This window comes from Hippichthys cyanospilos, chromosome 1 (assembly GCF_059441005.1).
Source record: "Hippichthys cyanospilos isolate Australia breed blue-spotted pipefish chromosome 1, RoL_Hcya_1.0, whole genome shotgun sequence".
Taxonomy (NCBI): Eukaryota; Metazoa; Chordata; class Actinopteri; order Syngnathiformes; family Syngnathidae; genus Hippichthys; species Hippichthys cyanospilos.
In genome coordinates, this window is record NC_142369.1 from 9808243 (window position 1) to 9828814 (window position 20572).

Sequence of the window (20572 nt, forward strand, 5' to 3'; positions counted from 1 at the left end):
TGAGTTAAGGAGCAGTGAGAGTCTAAATGCCACTGAGTGTCATTGTATGCGCTGTTCTTTATATGGTGCTGCTCCCTGTGTGTTTTAAGGTAGTATTTTGAAGGTTTTTAATTGCAGTCTTTGTGTTAAATTAGCTGTTTTCAAACCAAAATGGCTGACTTCCTCTTTCTTTTCCGGAATGACATTTTTGGACATATTTTGCGGATCTAATCGTGATGCCCATGCCTAAAACAATGTCATGATAACGGACACTGAATTTTCTAAAAGGCAGCCAATGTGTGTGTGTTGGGGAGGGGGGGGGGGTGCTCGATACTGTATGCAGTTGCAAGCTGCATTAATATGCTGTAAGGATGTTTTTCCAACGGGCCAATTATTTTTTTTGCCTCAAGAAAAATGAGAGTGCCAAAAGGTCAGGAATTTAAATAATAAATATATCATAGTGATAATGAACAATGGCAGGAGAAAGCAGCATGCGCAGGATGGTTAATTAAGTGCAGAATGTCAGGAAGTTTGTGATGAGAGCACTCCAAATCATCACATTATAGCCACACCGTGACTTTAGGTACACAAATGCCACAGACACACATATTTAGAATATAAAGCAACACATCACACACTCAAAATGCAAAAAAAAATAAAAAATAAAAAAATCCAAACCCCTTATATTCACTCAACACCCACGCAGAGATACACACAAAAGACATCACAAAAGCACAGACTTGAGCACAAGGACACACATATGCAAGAACTTATATCACACGTGTTAAAAAAAAAAAAAAAAAAAAAAAAAAAAAAAAATCACACATGCGCACATGTACACATAGGAAAAACACAGTCAAATTATGTCATACATGCACATGAAAAACACAAAACAAAAACCAGAGAAGAAACTTGCGTACACTCACTAAAAAAACAAAGAAAAAACACACATTACAAAAACATCAGCATATAAAAACGCACGCGTGCAGTCTCACAGAAACACACACTCGCCGGTACACACAAACAAGCACATAAAACACAATTCACTCGCAGGTAGACGCAACATCCACTTGCGCACACTCAGAGCAACAACACACACGTAGACACCTAGCGCAGTGTTCCTCTCCTCCAGGAATTCGACCTTGACGATCTGATTGACATCGGGCGCGTCCTCCAATTTGTGGATGAGGGCAGTCACCAGATCTTCATGATTGCCGGCGAAGACGCCCAGATGGTCGCCGGGGTGGTAGCTCAGCTTTTCGTGATTGTTGGTGTCCAGCCGCACAAATATGGTGGAGCGGCTGGGAACGCGAAGCAAACTCTTCATTCATCGGGGAAATTTTTCCCCACAGCATGCAGGTAAACTGCAGTATACAGGTGACTACAGGAGGCCACAAGATGGCAGCACTGAGCTCGATTGGATTTAGCGACGATGTAATCAGAGTGGAGACAATTTACTGGTGATTACTATTCACCCAGTCTAGTAAACAGGTCAAACTACTGATCATGAACGTCGCCATGTTTTAAATCGAGAAAGCAAAAAACAAACAAAGAACAACGCTTACTTGGATTTGGGACTTTGGAGGTTTTGCGATTCCAGCATTTTGGCCGCGTAAACTCTTTTCTTGTGGATGGTGTACAGTGCTGGGGGAAAAAAAAAAAAATCATTACATTTAATTGTCATTTTATCACTGGTAATAAAGAGCTAATCACTTTCATTTTGGATAGACACAATCCGAAAAATTCATTTCATGAAACACAAACAAGCAGTAAACTGCGTTAAATGGAGTTGCTCGAAAAGGAGCGCCATCTAGTGGACAAATAAATTCAAAGTTCTCCAAGAACAAGAACATCTTTCCTCATAGCAAGGTGTGACAATATTATCGTCGACTGCGGGGAATACCAAATATGAAGTGCACATGAAAATTGAACTCGCCATTGACGGCAAACTAATGGGATCCCTCAGCTTGTTTCTCTCTTCACACACATTGTCTGTCTGGAATTTCTAACCTACGTTTGAGGCTGCCGCCATTTGAGAGCTCATCTGGTTCGGTAACAAAAAGGTAGAGGATCTATTCATAGTTCGTGGGTCCTTTTTGACGACGAAGTAGCGCTCCAAGTCCTTCCCACGAGAAGTCATTATTTTGAGTAGGGCTCATGGTATTGCTTGTTAAAAGCTTTCTTTTTATTTGAAGTTGTAGGCTCATCACCTGTCTCTTGACTGGAGCTTTTCCCCTTCCCAAATATATCTGTTTCTTATTTGCGAGTAAAATTTTGGTTCTCTACTGACCAAAACAAACGCAAGAAAATCCGGCCAGTTTTCAAAGCTAAAGCATTTTCAAAATAAAATAGCTTTCACGCTGATGATACATAAAACGGAGATAGTGCTTTATTTTGGGTGTGGCCCAGTGCCAGTTGATCCACGGACCGGTGGTCGGGGAACTCTGGTCTAACGGACAAATATAAACACGCCGTTAGTCCGATGAGTGAGGCCCGCTCATGATTTCAGTGGCGAAGCGCCCATGCGCGAGGTGTGAAATGTCGGCGCATGCTTCGAATGTGCCAAACAGCAGAACAGATACACGTTTTTTGTTTTGTTTTTACCGTCGGTGAGAGCCGGTGCTTCGGCGGCGTACGTCAAGCGAAACTTGCTCTTCTTCCAGCTGCGATGGTTACTGATGAGTGAGTCGTTGGCCTTCTCGATGTTGACGTCATCGCCCACGCAGAAAACGTCGCAGGCGGCCTTGAGACGAGAAAGACGGCAAAATGGTTCAAGCACAGGTACAGCGAGCTCGAAGATCTGCCCGCGTTGCTCAGCTTTCACTTTTTTTTTTTTAATGGCCAATCCTCTCAGATCACGTGAGATCAGGCAGCGGATCAAAACAACGTGACGGAACTGATAGAAAACAAACTTGAAAATGGAATATTTTGGTTTTAAAAAACACAAAGTGGCTTTTCATAAACACTTTGAGCGCTACTGACGTGAAAGGACAATTTATATATATATTTATTCATGAATGATATGATTGAATGATATAAAAAAAAAAAAAGAAAATCAAAGAACTTGTGAATCGAAATCAAATAGATTCTGGAAATTAGTATCGACATCCACTTTAGTATTCTTTTTCTTCCTGGCCTCAAAATCGCTACTTAGCTCCAGTGTTGCTAACTTAAAGATATTGTTGCTGTATTTGGTGACTAAACTATTATATTATTATTATATTACTATTATATACTATTACTATTATATTATTATATTATATTTCCTGCACAACAGAGAGAAGAGACAGAGTTTTCCTCATCACGATTTGGGAGTTCTAAGCAGGACTTACAATGTGAGTACATTTTAAAAATAGATATGAAAAATATAGATGCTATATTACAGGAGCTTTTTCATTTACTGTTGATTAAATACTGATTAAATACAGGATTGGCCTTTTCAAAGATGTATTAGATCCCACAGTTAAGCATTGAAATCAGCTATGAGATTGCACTCCATATTTTATTAACGACAACAAAGTTATAATATGCATTTATGACACTTGTTTTCTTTGCAGTGTTTGATTAGACCACACTAGTGCAAATGAAATTACCTTCTGGGGACAATCAAGATCTTTTAATGTTAAATGTGACTGATGCTACTTTTATTCCACTAGGTTCTAGAGTATTTTTTTTTAATTTAAAATATTGTATACCATAGCTACACATGTGACATATTATTAAAACACGCGTGACTGTTTATGAAAAAATATTAAAAAGATACTGAAGTTCTTCAGCCACTTTCAACCTGAGGATGTAATGTATTCCTTTAATTGTTAAGATAATTAAAAAATGAGTTTGCGATGTTGGCGAGGCCCTTGATAAGAGTTTTGGTTTCTTGCCAAGTAAATAAAAAAATAAATTGCCAGCCCTTGATTCGCAATCATTTTAGCGGGTAAATTGGTTTCATCTCCACCTCGAATTTTCCTGATCTCTGGCAGGCAAATATCGTATATAAGGATGTCTGATTATGACGCGTTTATCGGACCGACACAGCACGAGAACGCTACTCTTGAGTAGTCACCGATACCAAGTACCGATACCACACCGGTGTTACTTTTGATACACAACATTTCTCCAGCAAAAAAACATGACATCAATGCCAAAGAATTAATTTTGAAATAAGGCCAGTTATCCTTCTGATACAAATACTTGGTATCGGTACTCTGCTCAAAGCCTAGTTAGATGTGTGGTTTGATTGCCACCTTAAAAACCTTCTTGGCCCAGGTTCTGAAAGACTCCTCCTGGCCACACAGCTCATCGCCCTCTCCCATGCGGAGGATGCGCTCCCCCCCGAGCTCCTCGAACAGCGTGTCCACAGCGTGGGCAAAGGCGCAGAAGTGTGGGTAGGCCCTGGATCCCAGGCCGAACACTGAGAACCTGCGCGCAGACGCACACGCACACGCACGCACACACACACACACACACACCGGTTTAGCATTAACCCACTGCAAAAAGCCGCCCTTCCCCAAAGCAAAACAGTCCTGCCGACACGTTTCAAATACTTGAGCGGTTTTCGTTCTTTCTTGGCAGGTGTGGTGGCATTTGAGTCTTTGCCGTCGTTTCCGTCGCGCCGCTTTTCTGCCGCTGTACCCTGAGGGAGCTCATTGGGAGGCCTGAGGGTGACCCCTCCCAGGCCGTCGGGCGCGGCATGAGAACTGCGTTTCACAAGGAGATGGCGTGGTTGGACGCGGGCTCGCTCGCTTGCCGGTCGTCGAATGATTCCCTTTGATTGGTTGCCGTGATTGCGCTTAGCTGAGCCACCCGCGAATCAACCAACCGACGGATCAGAGTCTTGCCTTCACCTTGCCCGCATCAGACTTTGTTGCTTTCCGTCCTTCTTCCCGGTAGCCATCCAATCTTTGCATCCCTCCACCTTTTTGATCAAATGATCATTTGCCTGCTATCCATCCCTCCACCAAATCAGATGAGTAAAACCGTTAAAAGAAAGAAAGGAAGGAAATTGGTTTGCAGCAGTTGATCTCCTCCACCTCTTCATACATCTGTTCCTCCGTCCATCCATAATCCAGACTTAACCAAACTTTTTTTGTTTTTGACATCAAAACTCTTTGCCAACATTGTAAAAAACAACAACAACAACAAAAACACTGCTGGAATTGTTGACGCTTTCCTACTCACTACATAGGGGTTTTGACGATGGACCTAGGTAGTTTATCAACAAAAAAAATCCCTTGGTAATTATTATGCAATCATTAACTCTGTCCTGACTTCTAAATTGATGGGATTTTTACATTGTGTTCCACAGTGGATTCTGGCTAATTTCAGGAGTTAAGAGAACAAAAGCCCATTACACTGTAAAAACTATAAAAACTTGAATGTTTCTTTTTTTTAACCCTGAAAAAAAATATTGGTAAAAGCAGGGTTAAACAAAAATAACTTGGATGCACCTCTCCTGCAAAAACAATGAATTGATCTTAAAAAAAGAAAAAAGAATTAAGACAATTTACAAATCTATGATGATTACATTCAACATGCATGTTGATTCTAAAATTCCAGTTTGTCAGTTTTTTTTCCCTCTACAATTTGCCCTCCAGATAAGTAAAATTACACGGATTAGGTGTAGAAAGACTTGCCATCAGATTAAGATTTTAGTTTTCAAAGCTTGCAATAATTCTATCTTGGTTTTTAAGTCACATAAATATAAATTCATTGTATATTTAAAAAAAATGGTTCCTATAGCTCAAAACTAAACGTGATGTACAAAAACCAAGATCAGTTTGAGATACAGCACCCAAACGTGTTAAAAACAACTGTCAGAACTAACTGATTCTTATTTATTTGTATTCTCTAATGTAACGGATGTACATTATAAACACATTGGAAAAAAAATAAGCAGAGATATGCAACAAGTACTTTTTTGTTAAAAAAAAAAAAAACGGGTTGGTTCTCCCTATAAATGAAAAAAAAAATCTGTAAATTGGTCAAACTATGTTTGCTGAGGTTCATGATAATTTATGCTATTTGTGATAGCTCGACGCTTTCCCCTGCAATAGGGATTGGTAAAAAATAAAATATAAAAAAACAAAACAAATAATAACCACGTGGATGCTGGGGTCCACTTATGGTATATAATTGTTGTAGTTAGGAAGAGAATCCTCACTCCTCCTGACAAAGTTTGGGAAAGTCTGCACCCCCCCCCAAAAAAAAGCTCCAAAGTAGAAGAGAAGGAATATAAAGGTGAAGGTTGCGGCCAGTGGAGTTGTGGCGTACCTGACATTGGCAAACGGTCCGGTACTCTCGAAGTTAACTTTTGCTTCCGGCTCATCGCTGGACGACTTCCTGGTGTCCGAGTAGGAAGACACACTGTTGAAACGAATTTTGTAGCTCCTGAGAATGGAGGGGAAAAACACACTTAGCTCCATCTAGTTGTTTGGTGTCGACACAGGAAAAAAAAAAATCAATCGTGGCGGCGCGGGCCCACTTTCGGTCTTCGGTGTTGGTTGTCGGGTGTCGCATTTCCATCAAGGCAGCTCCGAATTTCTACGATGACAAGCGATTCAATCAACATTTGACACATTCAGCATGTTTGTAAACACAATGCGGGGGGGTGGTAAAGTCACCTGACCTGACCTGTAAACCTGAATTTGAAAGTAGGCTTTCAAGTCACTGATATGCATTCAAATTGGTAGTTTCAAGTGAGGGCTGCCCTTTTACAGTGTATTTTTTTTGGGCTGATATGTCATGCATTCAAACCAGTGAGGCAACTTGCTTGGTTTACAGCTGGTGCCACAGCATGGTGAAAAAGTCAAGGCTAAAAGGTCAAAGAGGAAGTCTGACCTCCCCGTTCTCAGGAGGGTCGCCATTGCCGAAAGTGCTGGTCACTACCAGCACTAGCGTCTCATGCTCCAGGTGCACCACGTCGTAGTCATCCATGGACATTACCTGCAAGTGACAAGTGAGATCGAAAAAAAAAATGCTTGTATGGCACTCACACTATATTAACAACTAGGGAGAGAACTTAATTTTGAGCATGAACTTGAGGCAGCAGTGAACTCATAACAGTCCCTAAAGCTTAATGCTAACACACAATTGGAACTACCATAGACAGGCTAGAGAAACTAGCATCAATGTTTCTGTGTCATAAGCAGTTATTTGTACACAAACGGTACAACGACATTAAAATGATATATCCGTGGGCTCAGAGGGAAGCCTTGTATTGTCAAAATCGCTTTTCAGGAGCACACATTTTGGAAAAAAATATGAACACGGGCATATGTTCGTTATCCTCTGCCACCATTGATATATTTCTATACAGACGGCGCCTGCATAACTGTGGCTTGGCACTCATGGATTTGCAAATTTGCCGATTTAAAAAATGAATACATTTGGGTCGATCCCCACTCACCCCACTCTTCATGGAAAACATATATTGAATATTTGTGTTTTTTAATAAAGCATTTATGAAGCTTTGTGAAACAAAAAACAAATCAAAAGACTTTTTAACTAACTTCCCATTCATGTTTTTGATCACCTTAGTAGTTACTGTACTTTTTCTTTGTTATTAAATACCTTTATTTCTCGTTTGTAAAACATGTCACTTTTGGTATGAGAAACTCTGAGGAACCTCGTGTGTGAAAAGCTTCGGGAGCACACGGCAGTTTTGCCGCCCCTCGATGAGGAAACGAGCACAACGCCAAAGCCGCCATGGGCATTTTGTGAGTTGTGACTTGCACCGCACTTAACGCACCCGCACGTCCGCATAGCTTGAGGTTAACTCTCTTAACTTGCGAGGGAAAGACAAAAACCACAGGCAATGCGCATTAAGCGTGGTTACATTTTCGAGGTGTTGTGCCCCGCCCCCTTGGTTGGCGAGCCAAAAGCTGGCGAGGGTGACGCAAGGTGCGGGCAAGAGCGTACCTTTGCGTCAAAAGCGTGTTTGAAGATCTCGCACAGCGTCTTAGCGTAGTCCTGAGACTTGCCCGTCTCGGTGGCGAACAGGATGGTGGCCTTTACCCGCTTGGCCATGGCCGCGCCCATCAGCTTAGCTGAGAACTTCACCGCCCTGTGGACACAAAGACAAAGGGTGACATGCCGACTTTCAGGCTTAGAACTTAATTTTCTCAGGACAAATTGATTTCCATCGCAGTTCGGTGGAACGCCGATTTTGAAGGGCGTTTTTCAAAGTGGCGGTTGCCAGCGTTTGTAGGAATTTTGAGATTTTTTTTGTGTTCTTTTACCAATCTCAATCAATCTTCCCCATCATTGCCACTAGAGGGAGCATCCAAAAATTGTTACTATACACAGCTGTGCGATGGGGCATCATATCTTTCCCATTATTCTGAATGTATGAAGACAAGAGTGTCATGGATTAAAGTAGTAATTCAGTTGTGATTTATTTTTCTTTGGGGCAGAAAAAAAAACCCTCTGCTGATCCAAATCACGCACACACCGTTTTCACAGTTGTGCAATTGAGCATTTGTAATGTTTACAAACTAAAAATCAAGACCAATCCGGATTTTTGACGCAGGGTTTGTAATGATTTCTCTGGCCAAGTGAACTCTGATTGCACACAGAATGTTCCGCCAACACCGAAGGCACTGAAAGACAGGCATCTGTTTGGATGCCCTTTTGTTTTCAGGTTCACTTGCAGCAATGATCGAAAAGCATTTTTATTGTCACAAAGCCAAACAATCATCATGAATTTGAATTTCAACACGTATGTGCCACACATGAGAGACAAAAGCAATCAATTACACTCATCTAAATTGCAACCTTCTCAGTTCTGTAGAGGTCCATTTCATAAAAATAATTTCTTTATACTGAAAGAGAAATTGCAATTCAACTTTTTTTTAATCTCATTCAGATTGCTCTGGTGTATTGCGACAGTGTAAGGCTGCCTCCAAAAAAGTCTGAATGCATGATGATTCGTTTGCATTAGATTTAATGGGAGTATAAGGAATACAAGAAAAAGCCAAACGGATGTGTGAATTAGAATATTCACAAATCATTTGAGACACATACGGTGATGGCATTCTGGCAATAAAAAAAATAGAAATATTACTTTAGATCTTGGGGGCAGTTATCACCCTTTTCAATGACAACAGGGGTTTAGCCAGAAATATTTTGGAGGCATGGCTTGGGAGAATGCAACTCGATGATTGTTGGCTGTGCATGTTAAGATAAAAAATGATCATCAAAAGATTGACAAGGGGAAACCATCTCTGGCCACCATTCAGCTTTGCCTAACTTCACCTTCCCTAACTTTCACCCTTGACAAAAACCGAGCCTGAGCAGAACTTTTTGTTTTTCCTGAAAAGTGGCTCCAAGATGTCCGGAGGCTTGAAACACACTTAAATTTAGTTTATCGGGCGCATATCAGTCTCGTGAGGGTGTGAATAAGATTGTTTACGTTGTCACGCTACATTGACAGAGAATTTACCTTTGACTAATAAAACCGGGTCCTGAACCAACCGCACGAACCATAACCCATGGACTTATGAAACATTTTGAGCATGCAAGTTTGAATAATGCAATGTCGCTACGCACTTACAGGCAGTGCACTTAATGTGGGAATGACACAGAGAATGAAATTGATGAAGACGTTTTAATGAAAAAAAAAAGGGTGAGTACCACGCACCACGTCCCGGTACTCATGTAACGCACGAAAAAAAAAGTGCACCCCTGAATATATAAGTAGGGCTGGAGGTAATGATTATTTTAATTATTGATGTGAAACTGATGAGAAACATTTTATTTCCATCCTTTTATTTAAAAAATAGGATTTTGTTCAAATTGGTAGTACAGAAAGCCAATTAATGAGTCAGTCAATGCTAGTCGTAATAGAGGCAATCATTAATTCATTGTTTTTGAAAGTAAGAGCAAACGAGTGACTTTGATTAAACTCTGATCTTTAATGACTGATGAGTCAGAGAATATTCAGTGTTGATGGGCTGAAAATTTGAGGTAAAAAAATAGATAAGGGACGATTAGTTGCTGATTAAAAAATAATTTTGTTACAACGCCATAATTAAGCATCACTGTCATAGCTTTGCTTGACATGTTTCTCTTCATAAAAATCGTATTTGGACTGCTTTTGGGCCAGAAACTGCTGCTCTTGTAAAAGCATCTCAAGTTATTATGCTAATTTCTGAAGATCGCAAAAAGCTGGAATAACGAGACATTTTGGGAAAAGAACAGCGTACGCTTTCGGTTTGGTGTTAATATTGTGACTGAACACAATGTTCTATGGGTCTCGAAAGATCAGTCAAAATGCTCCTGACATAATAATTTGAAATTCAGCATCAAGAGAAAAAAAAACCCTGATCATCCGTAGACCTCAACGCTGTCGGGAACCTGTGGCGCATCCTTTGTAACAAACATCTGCGAGGTTGCATGGCAGTACCACACCAGCAGCATTTTTTTTCCCCCCATGATCTCTATGTAACGACAGAAATACAGACGAAAAAAAAAACAGAAGACACCCAGCTCGGCTTATGAAACACGGCGCACGCGTCTGTTCCGCTCGGCAAGCTTCGTGTGACGACGCTGATCAGCCAGCTTGCCTTCCATCTCCCCCTGGCAATTTTCTGAACAGCGTACACGCACAAGCGCACCCCCAAAACAATTGTGGGATTACCGCCCCCTCCTGCCCAGAAGGGCCGACTGAATACACCTCAAAGTCGAGTATTCGAAAGTGATTGTTCTCGCGCGACGTGATGCCGTCCGATGTGCGCCGTTTATCTCATTTCCAGCTGAGCGTGACAAGCAAGAGTTAAACAAAAAAAACACGAACGTACAATTCCTGTCAACGTTTCTGGCAGATTCTGAAGCACTGAAAGAAATTGTTGAAATACTCACGTTTGCTCGGTCTTAATTAAGCGAGTTCGCAAAAGAAGCGAGTAAAAAGCTGGCCAGGCGTTTGACGTTTCATATTTGCTTATTATGGGACGTTCAACAAATTACACATTCTACTGCTGTAGTAACAGGCATTAGTAAACCACTACTTACTACATCTTAAACTGTCTTCAGATGTGTCCTATTGGAGAAGCAAGAGACATTTAAGGGCCAAAAATAAATAAATAAACTGTTATAAATTGCCAAAAATATGCACCAAAAATCAATGAAAAGATCACATTTTTCTGTGATGGACAGCAATCATTGGCCACTACCTACTGCAGCTCATACTTTCTCTAGATCTATTCTACTGGAGAAACAAGAAACATTTGAGCTTCGCAAATGATTATAAATGGACAAAAATTTGCACCCCCACAAAAAAAAAAAAACCCTCTATGAAAACACACACAAAAATAGGAAAACATTTCACATTCTGCTTGTTATAGTAGAAGGCAATAGTAGGTCACTCGCTCCTACAGCTCAAATCGTCTGCAAATCTGCTTTTGGTGAAATTCTAAGTGAACATGGAATGTGTAGTTTGTGGACGGTCCCTCTGTTAAAATGCTTTGACTTGGTTAAGGAACGCAGGACGATAAAATAAATCTCAAATTCTTGACACGTTCACTTCCAGCTCAGTAAAAACAAATCTTTAACGTCTATAGCTGTTAATGGCAGTGAATGAGTACATTTAAGACAGTGAAAATACGAATTCGGTTCAGCTTTTCCACATTGTTCTGTGGAATTGCTGCAGAAAAGGCGGAGCACTCACTTGGCGAGTTTCTTGAAGCCAATGGCTCGCTTCTTGGTGGGCGTTCCGTTGACTCCTTTCCACACGTGACTGTGCCACGGGTCGGGCTACGGCAGAGAGGCGCACCTTAGATGAGGAACTGAAATACGGATTTTATGATGGCGGTTCAGTGGAAATCTGCTTGGCGAGCCTGGGGTAGGGTATGGAATGAGGGCCTTCAAGCCTGCCTTGAGGGCTTCAAACAAGCTTTTCAACTCAAGTTGGGGTTTTAAAGAGAGTTTGATATATTGGTTTGGGTTTGAAACAAGGATTTCGATTGTCAAATCGAGTTGTGTATTAAAATTATGGTTTCAAGCCAGGGTTTGGAGACTGAGGATTCAAACAAGGCTTATTTTATCACTCAGAGCTTAAATCTTTAGTTAGGGTCAGCGTAAGAATTTGAAGCCTTGTTTAGGTTTGAAACAACAACAACAACAACAACACAAAATATTTGAGTTTCAAACGAGGGAGTCTGCCTCAGGGTTTGAAATAAGGGCCAGTAAGGGTACCAAATCAGGGTTTTAAGCTTTGCATAGGGTTTCAAAATATGCTTCAATACCTTTGTTAGGGTTTGAACCATTAAGGTTTCTGCTTAGGGTTTTAAATGAGAGTTGTTTCAGGCTGGGGTTATGACATTAAAGGAGGCTTCAAAGCTTGGGTGAGGGGATCAGACAAGGAGATTCAAGTTGGGCTTTTAAAGGGATAGTGTGTAAGATTTAGACCGTTTTTAATTACGGGCAGCAAGAAGTTCTGCAGGTGCTGCATTTACCATTGTCCGTTGCTATAACAAACATGGCCGCCTCCGGAGAAGTGCCACCCACCATGTAATATAATCTAATGGTAACTTGACCTGCAATTATATTTAAACATACTGTTGGTCGTTAAGGACACATTTATTTGCTAGTTTTTTAAATATATAATCATTTATTTTTTTCCTTTTTAACAACGGTCTAAATCTTACACACTGTCCCTTTAAACCAAGGGATTTTAAAGAGAGTCTAAAGCCGTTGTTGGGTTTTGAACTAATAACATATGAATTATAATTCCAGGTCAAGGTGTATAGGCTGGGTTTTAAACAATGGTTAGGTTTTCAAGACAGGATTAGGGAATTAAATCTGGGGTTTTCAGGGTCACACTTTGGTGTTAGGGTTTCAAGAAAGATATGGTATTTCTAATTGTTGTTCCGGTCATTGTTCTTTTTTGGTTTTATTGCCTACTTTATTATTTGCTTGATTGTGGAATGTAGTCTGCTCAGGGAAGTGAACAGAATAAGAATTTCATTTTGTAGTATTACTAGGCATATGACAAAACTCTTGAATCTTCAAATTAGAGTTTTAAGCAGGAGCTAAATTTGTTGAATATTTTAAAGTATGATTAGAAGGGACTCACCTGGTACTCAAAGGAAGGTGTGAGACGATAGTTGAGCATCTCCTGGTGGAAGACGGGCGTGATGCTGCCTGACATGGGCGGAACGATCCACACCCAATCGCCCGGGCAACCGCCTCGCACACGGTATTCGTTCTCCATGTGCTTCATGAACGACTCTGTGGCCGAGTGGTGGTCCACGATGGTCACTTTGCACACCTGAAAGGGTACATATGCATTCAAAACTGCTAAAACTGACCAGTGGATGAATGTCGGGATCTGCCAATATGGTAAGCAGCAATATTGGTCTCAAATTGGGAATGAAAAGTTGTTTCGAAACATTACTTAATCACTGTCGGCTGGAATGAGTCTTGTCCGGTCAAATTGCTGAGTCAAAACTACTGTTACTCAAGTGAAAGTAAAGCGGCACCTGAAAACTGTAGAGTACGGCGATGTTAATTTCCACCAGCGCTTGGTCTTTCCACAAGGAAGAGGTCTTCCTGGTGTCCAAGGACATCTTTTTAGCGACATCCTGTGGACAATTAGAGAGATTCTTGTTAGCGTTTTCATTATTCATCGCAACAATTAAAATCCAGTAATCGAAGCAGGCCAAAGGACGACCTCTAGGATGTTATAGCGGGAGCTGTCGCAGAAGTCCCTGACACCGATTTCGGTGCCCATGTACCAGCCGCTGAAGGGACAGCCGGTGAATTCCAGGCCTCCGATCTCCAGAAGCATGTTGGAGACTGCAGGCAGGCCATACCACTTCAGCTCCAGCTCCTTGAACCACTCATACCTAAACACAAAAGCAGCAGCAGAATTAGTACTTCCATTTAATAGACGTCTGAGCAAACGGAATCCAGATTTAATGGAGGAAATTCGTCTGAGCAGGAGTGCCGTCTGACAGTGATATGCGTAGGAACGTGCTATCAGAAACTAGGGCTGCACAATTAATTGAATTTTAATCGCGATCAAGATATTGGCTGCCACGATCAATTAAGCTGATCCTTGGTGATTTTAACAATTAAAAAGCCGGGTACGTACATGTCAAATCAAGCACTTTCAGTTATCCTACCACCAGGGAGCAAACGCACGTTTAAGACTTCATTAAGCCTAAGAAAAAGCAAGCGAGCAAATCCTGCAAGAGGGGCAGCAGCTTTTTTTTTTTTTATAATAACCAACAACTTAAAATTTTCAACGTTAAACATGCAAATAAACAACATATTGGCATAGTACAGTGTTACATCTGACATGTAGCAGACACGCCTAAATATTGTAAACAACTCCCGGTGAGCATGCACATTGAGGAGAGATGAGGAGTCTTATTAAAAAAAAAAAAAGAAAAAAAAAGCGTTTTAATCTGCTTGGATTTTCTACTTCTTATAGAATAGTGCTATTTGCATGCTGTAGACCACATTTACTACCAACAGTGTGGGAGAATATAGTCTGACTGCCGGGAAAAGTCGCACCGAGTATACACTAAAGTGCTGCAAAACGAACGCAAAAACGTGACCCGAATCCTCATTCAGCAGGCTTTCGGTCGCCAGGTGTTAACTGCCGGCATTTAGCTTGTTCAAATGTTCGCACGAGGGGTGGGGGGTGGGCTTGTTGTGCACTTTACAGTGGATCCGGAAAAGAGAACACCGCTGAGAACTTTCACTTTTCCGGGATGTAGCAGAGCCAATGTTTTCTCCTACAGCACCTTTCTTCTTGTTTTTTGCGTTGCGCGTCCCTCACTTTGCGGCAAAACTCGTCTGACCGGAAAAAAAAAAAGTTTCAACGTCGCAATCAAGTGGCCGATACTGTGCTGTCAATGCTGCACTATGGCTATCTTGGCACAGTAACTGCAGTTCAACAGCTGTTAAAAAAAGGAAGAAAATGCTGCACGTACCGGTTCCCCCAGGTTCCCCCTTGGTCATTCTGAACCGGCTACCATGACATTTTGACTGCTAAGTCTATACCCGCTTCGAGTGATTCTGGTACTTTTAGCAGCCTCCCATAAGCACCAGAGTGAAATAGCGTTGAGTTTCTCAGCTGATTCCTAATATCTACGGAAACAGTCCCGATAATGCACATCTGTCCGACATTTGATGATATGCAGATCCCTGGCGAAGAGTCACGTGCCGTCAAAGCCATACCAGCTCTTACAGTCGAGCCTCAGCGGCCAGTTGCCTCTTTGAAAGCTCAGAGGAGCGAGGCTTTACTAACATGGGCTTGTGCAGCAAAACGATCGAGAGACTTTCACGACTCTCAGTCAGTTTGTGTGTAAAATAAAAACTTTTCATTTTCTAGCTGTAATACATCTATTGATGTTCTTTGGTAAAAAAATAGTTACCCAACTGGAAAACGGGGGGCTGCAGCCAAAACAAGCATTAGTGGAAAGAAGCCACTATTGCCCTCGATATAATCCAGTGGGAGAATGATGCTCATCAGCCAAACTCCTGTCATTTACAAATGGCTGCAGTTAGACAATTTGAGAAAAAAAATAAAAAGTCGTGCAATGAATGTGACGAATCTGTGCTTATGAATGCTAACCGTCTCACAGAATTGAAATGTAAGCAATGAGGTGCGCATCTCTGCAAAAGACAATTTGTACGGTTTTTGATAGGTGGGTTGCGCAACAATTCATTAAATAATTTGATTCGGTCCGGCTGATTGGAATGACGGTTCAATGTAGAAGTCTCAATTCAAGGTCGATGCGATGACATTTTTGTTGTCATTTGCCGTCCATTTGGATGAAATTGTCAGTATTTTAAATTCACCATTTCCCTTTAAGTAGTTATCTTACCGACAAAAGGTGACTCAATAAGGTGATTAATATCAAGGGGAAACAAATGAATTCGCTTGAACTCAAAAGGACGCCGTGAGCAGATGGGGAGAATACTTTGAAGAACCTTCTCAGTTCCACTGACTTAATTCTTTCTGTAAGGAAGCAGAGTTTGGAAACTCCAAGGTGTATTCGGGGTAGCTGTAGTGGCGGATCTGAACAGTGTCTGCAGTGATGTGGACTCTGTACCTGTCTGTCGCAGTAAAGAAAGAGCTGAGCCCAAAGGCGAAGCTCTCGATTTACCGGTCGCTCGGATGAGATGTAGATAATGAACGGAAGGATGAATGAACGGAGTTCAGTGGACATTTGGTCGAAGGATCTGCGCATCATCTTAAAATGACGCTTAACTTTCACAATTCTGCGTATGCTTGCGGAAGAATCAAATAAAAGCATGGATCTGGCCAGTTATATCTTCAAAAGCCATTTTATCATCTGACAACTATCATCAAGCTTCCAGCTGGTTAGTAATGTAAATGAACAGTGTAGAGAAATAGCAGCATACAGTAACAAGCAATGCAGTGTTGATATTGGGTTATCGTTTCAATTATGTGGCGGGACTTACTTGGGGTGCGTGATTGGCACCTCCAGGACCAGATCTTCGGGCAATTCAAAGAGTTCGGGGTCATTGCCGTTGGCCTGGAGCAAGAGGGGCAACACGTCGAATCGACCCTTGGGCGCCTTCCAGCCCAGCTGCATGCAAATCTGACCGGTGGGAGTGGGGGCAACAATCACAACAACAATCACGCAACATCACTCTCTAAAAATGTTATTATACTTTACTCCAAATACAATGTTATTGTAGCAAAAAATGTCATTTATTTTTGTCTTTTAATTTAAGCATGACCTTTTGGGGTTTTGTTCTATTATTGAAAAGATACTAAACTTAATTCATTTTCAGCAGTAAAAAGTGAAAAATTTCCCTATAATTAATTTGATAAGTAAATTAACTTTCACACACAGTTAATACCTCAAACAAAATTTTCCACTTGCTGTCGATTGTTGCAGGTAATGACCAATCATGGCTCACCTATTGTTTTGGGTTTGGTCATGTGACTGCCGAAACTAAACTCTGATTAGTTGTTACCTGAGCCTCAAACATGTAACTTTTTATCCAATTGACTGCAAATAGTGTTTTCAAATTATTGAAGAAACATGAAAAATAATTTTTAAAACTAATTAGACAAAATATGAACTCTTACTGTTGAAAATGCATAATGTGCATAATCTTTATATTAGTTTGAGAATTGACCTACATTGCACAGTACAAATGACCACTTTATTACAACTTTTTTGATTACACTAAAGAAAAAGCTAGTATTAAAAATAATTTTAAAAAATGTACACACAAATCTGTAAAACAAAAACTAGCTACGTTACACCTGATAAAAATCTGTAGGAAAAAAAATAATCATTCAGGAGGTGTAAGGAATGGGTCAGTAACTGTCAAGTGAGCGGCGTCGTGCGCACGCACCTCTGTGAATTCCACGTTGGCGGGGTCTCCCAGGATACTCCCGTCGGGTTGCTTGTACCCGGCGTAGCGGATGAGCTGTGAGTTCCACACGCGGTAGTCGCGTTTGCCGTCCGTCCTTTGAGGGAAGATGGTAATGGCCGACCTGCGACGTCACAAAATGAAGCGAAAAAGACATAATGACAAGGCTCGCACACGCAGGTTTTCTTGTATGTTCTGTCGGTGTTCCATGTGTGTCGTTTGAAGGGTGACGATTACCATGCAATACATTCATACTTTTTTTTTTGTATTGTAAAATATTTACAGGTGAATATGCGTTGTAAGTTCGCATTAAGATAACAGATGATGATATGATGTGACTGAAAAGTGTGACTAAATAGGAAGCATTGGGTCATTTGAATTGAGCAGCGCTTCCTCAGTCATTCTTTCACCCACCAATTGGGCTCATTCACTACCAACCGCTCAATCTTGCGCTGCACTGGGGTTGCTTATTGAGACTGATGAAAAAGAAAAACTCCTCCGACATGCAGTAGATGATAAAAACAAATGGATTCCCTGAAGTTAAACCCGTTGCCCGTTAGCTGCTGCATGAAATGGAGATGCGATACCACCGTTTATCAAAGCGAGCCGTCCCATCCCGAAGGTCAGGCCACGTTGGCTAACAAATGTGACGATGTCGAGCGGAGATTGAGTGTCACATGTGATTATGAGTGGATAGACGGAGAACCACTAATGCATAGACGGATGCTGGGTCGCTGGAGATTCTGTAGGATTCTGTGGGATTTTTTATTTACCTCAAGTTGCCCTTGTTGGTGGCATACTTGATGTGGTTGCAAATGTAGTTGTACATTCCATGAGCTGTTGTGCAGTCCCTTGCGTCAAAAACCTGCAGAAAACAAGGTGAAAAGAAAAATCTCCTTTTTCAACTCGAAGGTTCTGGAACAAAGTCCAAACACTCGGTTGCACACAAGAACATTCTCGAGTAGATTTTACTCTGAAAAGACTATTTGGTCACAGCCTAAACATAGGAAAATTTACAATTGCATTTGCTCACTATTTTCTTCTGTTTCTATTTTAAATTCGCCAAATATAAGATGTATTATTTTTCCCTAAAAATGAAGGCCAAAAGTATGGGTGCATCCTATATACGGTCACATAAAAATGTGATTTTTTTTTTTTTGTTTTTAATTGCACAGCATGCGAGGAAGATAGATCTGTCAGCCAGATAAGTAGTGTTTTGACGCACAGATGTAATTTTTATATAGGCGATATTCTTACTTACAATGACTGTAATGAGACAAACGAGAAAATATAAAGAATTTTATAAAGATGAGATTTGTTTTGCCACAGTTTTTACACTGTCGCCAAACTTTTGCTGCGCCCTACGCATTTTCTATAACACATAGAAAATACCAGAATTTGACCCTGATATTAACTCTCGGTCCTATAAACAGATGTGTCCTATATTTGGGGAATTATGGTACATGTTTTTACAGTAAAATGTTCTGTACAAAATACTGTGCTGTACTAAGGCTGAAACAAGTGACAAATTCAAGGGCCTCTGTTAAAAAAAAAAAAAAAAAAAAAAAATGCTCAAGGCATTGCTCTTGACCTGCATACCAGCTTATTAGTGTCCACAAAATAAGGCAGGCCAATTTCTGCATCGATTGTTAATGCTCTGTTAAAGTAAAACATGCCGGAAACATGGCGGAAAGGCCATATTCAAGCTACACCATATTTTACCAGATAATATAAGGACAAAATATCTTGATATGCTTTTATTTCAAAGTGGCAGAGTGAATATAATTTGAGAATAACAGTGTTGTTGGCAGTTGCCAATTTAGGGTGCTAACAAAAGACCATTGACATATGGCACCCGTTGCCAGTGTTTAGCGATCACATCATTTGGAAAATAAAATAAATATAAACAGCCCATTCGTTCACGTCACCTGCAGTTTGGACCACTGGATCCTCCCGACACAACGGGCGGCATTCCTCCAGGCGTGCTTGGCTCCATAGATGAGTTCCGTGTCTTTGAGTTGGTACGTCCCTGAGGCCTCGATCTCCTTGGTCACCTCTTCCAGGCGTTCCACGTGCGCCTTTGAACTGTACCTGCGCGCAAAGGGAAACCGGGCGGTGTCAATCAAGCGTTAAAAACAAAGCAAAGAAACAAAAAACAGATTCATTTCTGCATGAGTTCAAATTTAGATTTTCGTTTTTGAAAGACGTCAAGTTCATGCGGAGGCAAGAAGAAACACCATCATCCTCCAAACCGTAAAACTATTCCTTCCAATTCGAACACCAAAGACAGCCGTTTACAGAAAGAGCCAATAGTGAATCAAGGAAAAGCGGAAGATACTTGTGGACAGTCTGAAGTGGACTTACTCATTTTTAAAATTCGAGGACCTAAAAAGAATAACAAGACAATAAACAGGACATGAAAAACTATGACACGAATACATTATTACTGTTGGATTCACACTGCTGGCAAATTTGAACCAGATCTGGATTCAACTTCCAAAAATATCAAATCAAGGCTTTCCTTGATGACCTTGCCATATTTCAAGACTCCCATCTCCTGTCCTCTTTGGAAACATGGCAACCAATCCGGGAGTAATCTTAATTCTTTGTCTTTGTAAACTGCGTGTGATCATGTGAAAGCTCTACTTCAAAAGGAACGCTTATGGAAGCACACCCACGCATCATACGAGCTTAACTGTTCAATACTAGATTTTTCCTCCGCAATAGAGCAGTGGTTCTCAAATGGGGGTACAGGAACTCCTGGGGGTACTTGAAGGAATTCCAGGGGGTCCTCAACATTTTGAATAAAACAAACAATCATGCAAAAACAGTTTTAAAAACAATTGAAGCAATTACATGTTTCACAAAAATGTAAGTTCATAAAACACATTTTATGTTACTATAATTCAAAAAGAGGTACTGATACTGATTGTACTGAGGTACTGATACTTTAAGTTGATTATTTTTCATATTCATTTTTCAAATATTTATTAATAATTAAGATGGTGATTTATTTTTGTGAACAGATCTCTACTATGATCCCAAAAGAGAGCATTTTATGTTTAATATTTTTCTGTAGACAATTTTTTTTTTCTTTTTTGAGAACAGGTCTGACACTATGTTAATTATTATTATAATAAGTTATTTGTTTTTGATAATAGGTCTCTTATATGATCCAAAAGAGTACAGTTTGTGTTGATTATTTTTTGAAAACGCATTTCACAGGGGGTAC

General features: G+C 40.7%; 1 protein-coding gene across 3 annotated transcripts in view; it reads right to left on the bottom strand.

Moving 5' to 3' along the window:
* The window catches only part of nos1 (nitric oxide synthase 1 (neuronal)), a 60669-nt gene that overhangs the window by 10688 nt on the left and 29409 nt on the right, over window positions 1-20572 (bottom strand). For 2 of the 3 annotated variants that reach the window (XM_088416225.1, XM_088416233.1), the window contains 17 exons: window positions 19269-19431; window positions 18114-18205; window positions 17323-17464; window positions 16414-16553; window positions 13646-13820; window positions 13455-13556; window positions 13049-13243; window positions 11642-11727; window positions 7897-8041; window positions 6817-6921; window positions 6461-6519; window positions 6250-6366; window positions 4524-4676; window positions 4224-4398; window positions 2584-2722; window positions 1545-1623; window positions 1087-1280 (listed from right to left, as the gene is read on the bottom strand). In XM_088416225.1, the coding sequence (XP_088272351.1) occupies window positions 1087-1280; window positions 1545-1623; window positions 2584-2722; window positions 4224-4398; window positions 4524-4676; window positions 6250-6366; window positions 6461-6519; window positions 6817-6921; window positions 7897-8041; window positions 11642-11727; window positions 13049-13243; window positions 13455-13556; window positions 13646-13820; window positions 16414-16553; window positions 17323-17464; window positions 18114-18205; window positions 19269-19431 (2261 nt within the window). The remainder of the gene's footprint in view (window positions 1-1086; window positions 1281-1544; window positions 1624-2583; window positions 2723-4223; window positions 4399-4523; window positions 4677-6249; window positions 6367-6460; window positions 6520-6816; window positions 6922-7896; window positions 8042-11641; window positions 11728-13048; window positions 13244-13454; window positions 13557-13645; window positions 13821-16413; window positions 16554-17322; window positions 17465-18113; window positions 18206-19268; window positions 19432-20572) is intronic. The other variant, XM_088416239.1, reaches the window with a different exon arrangement.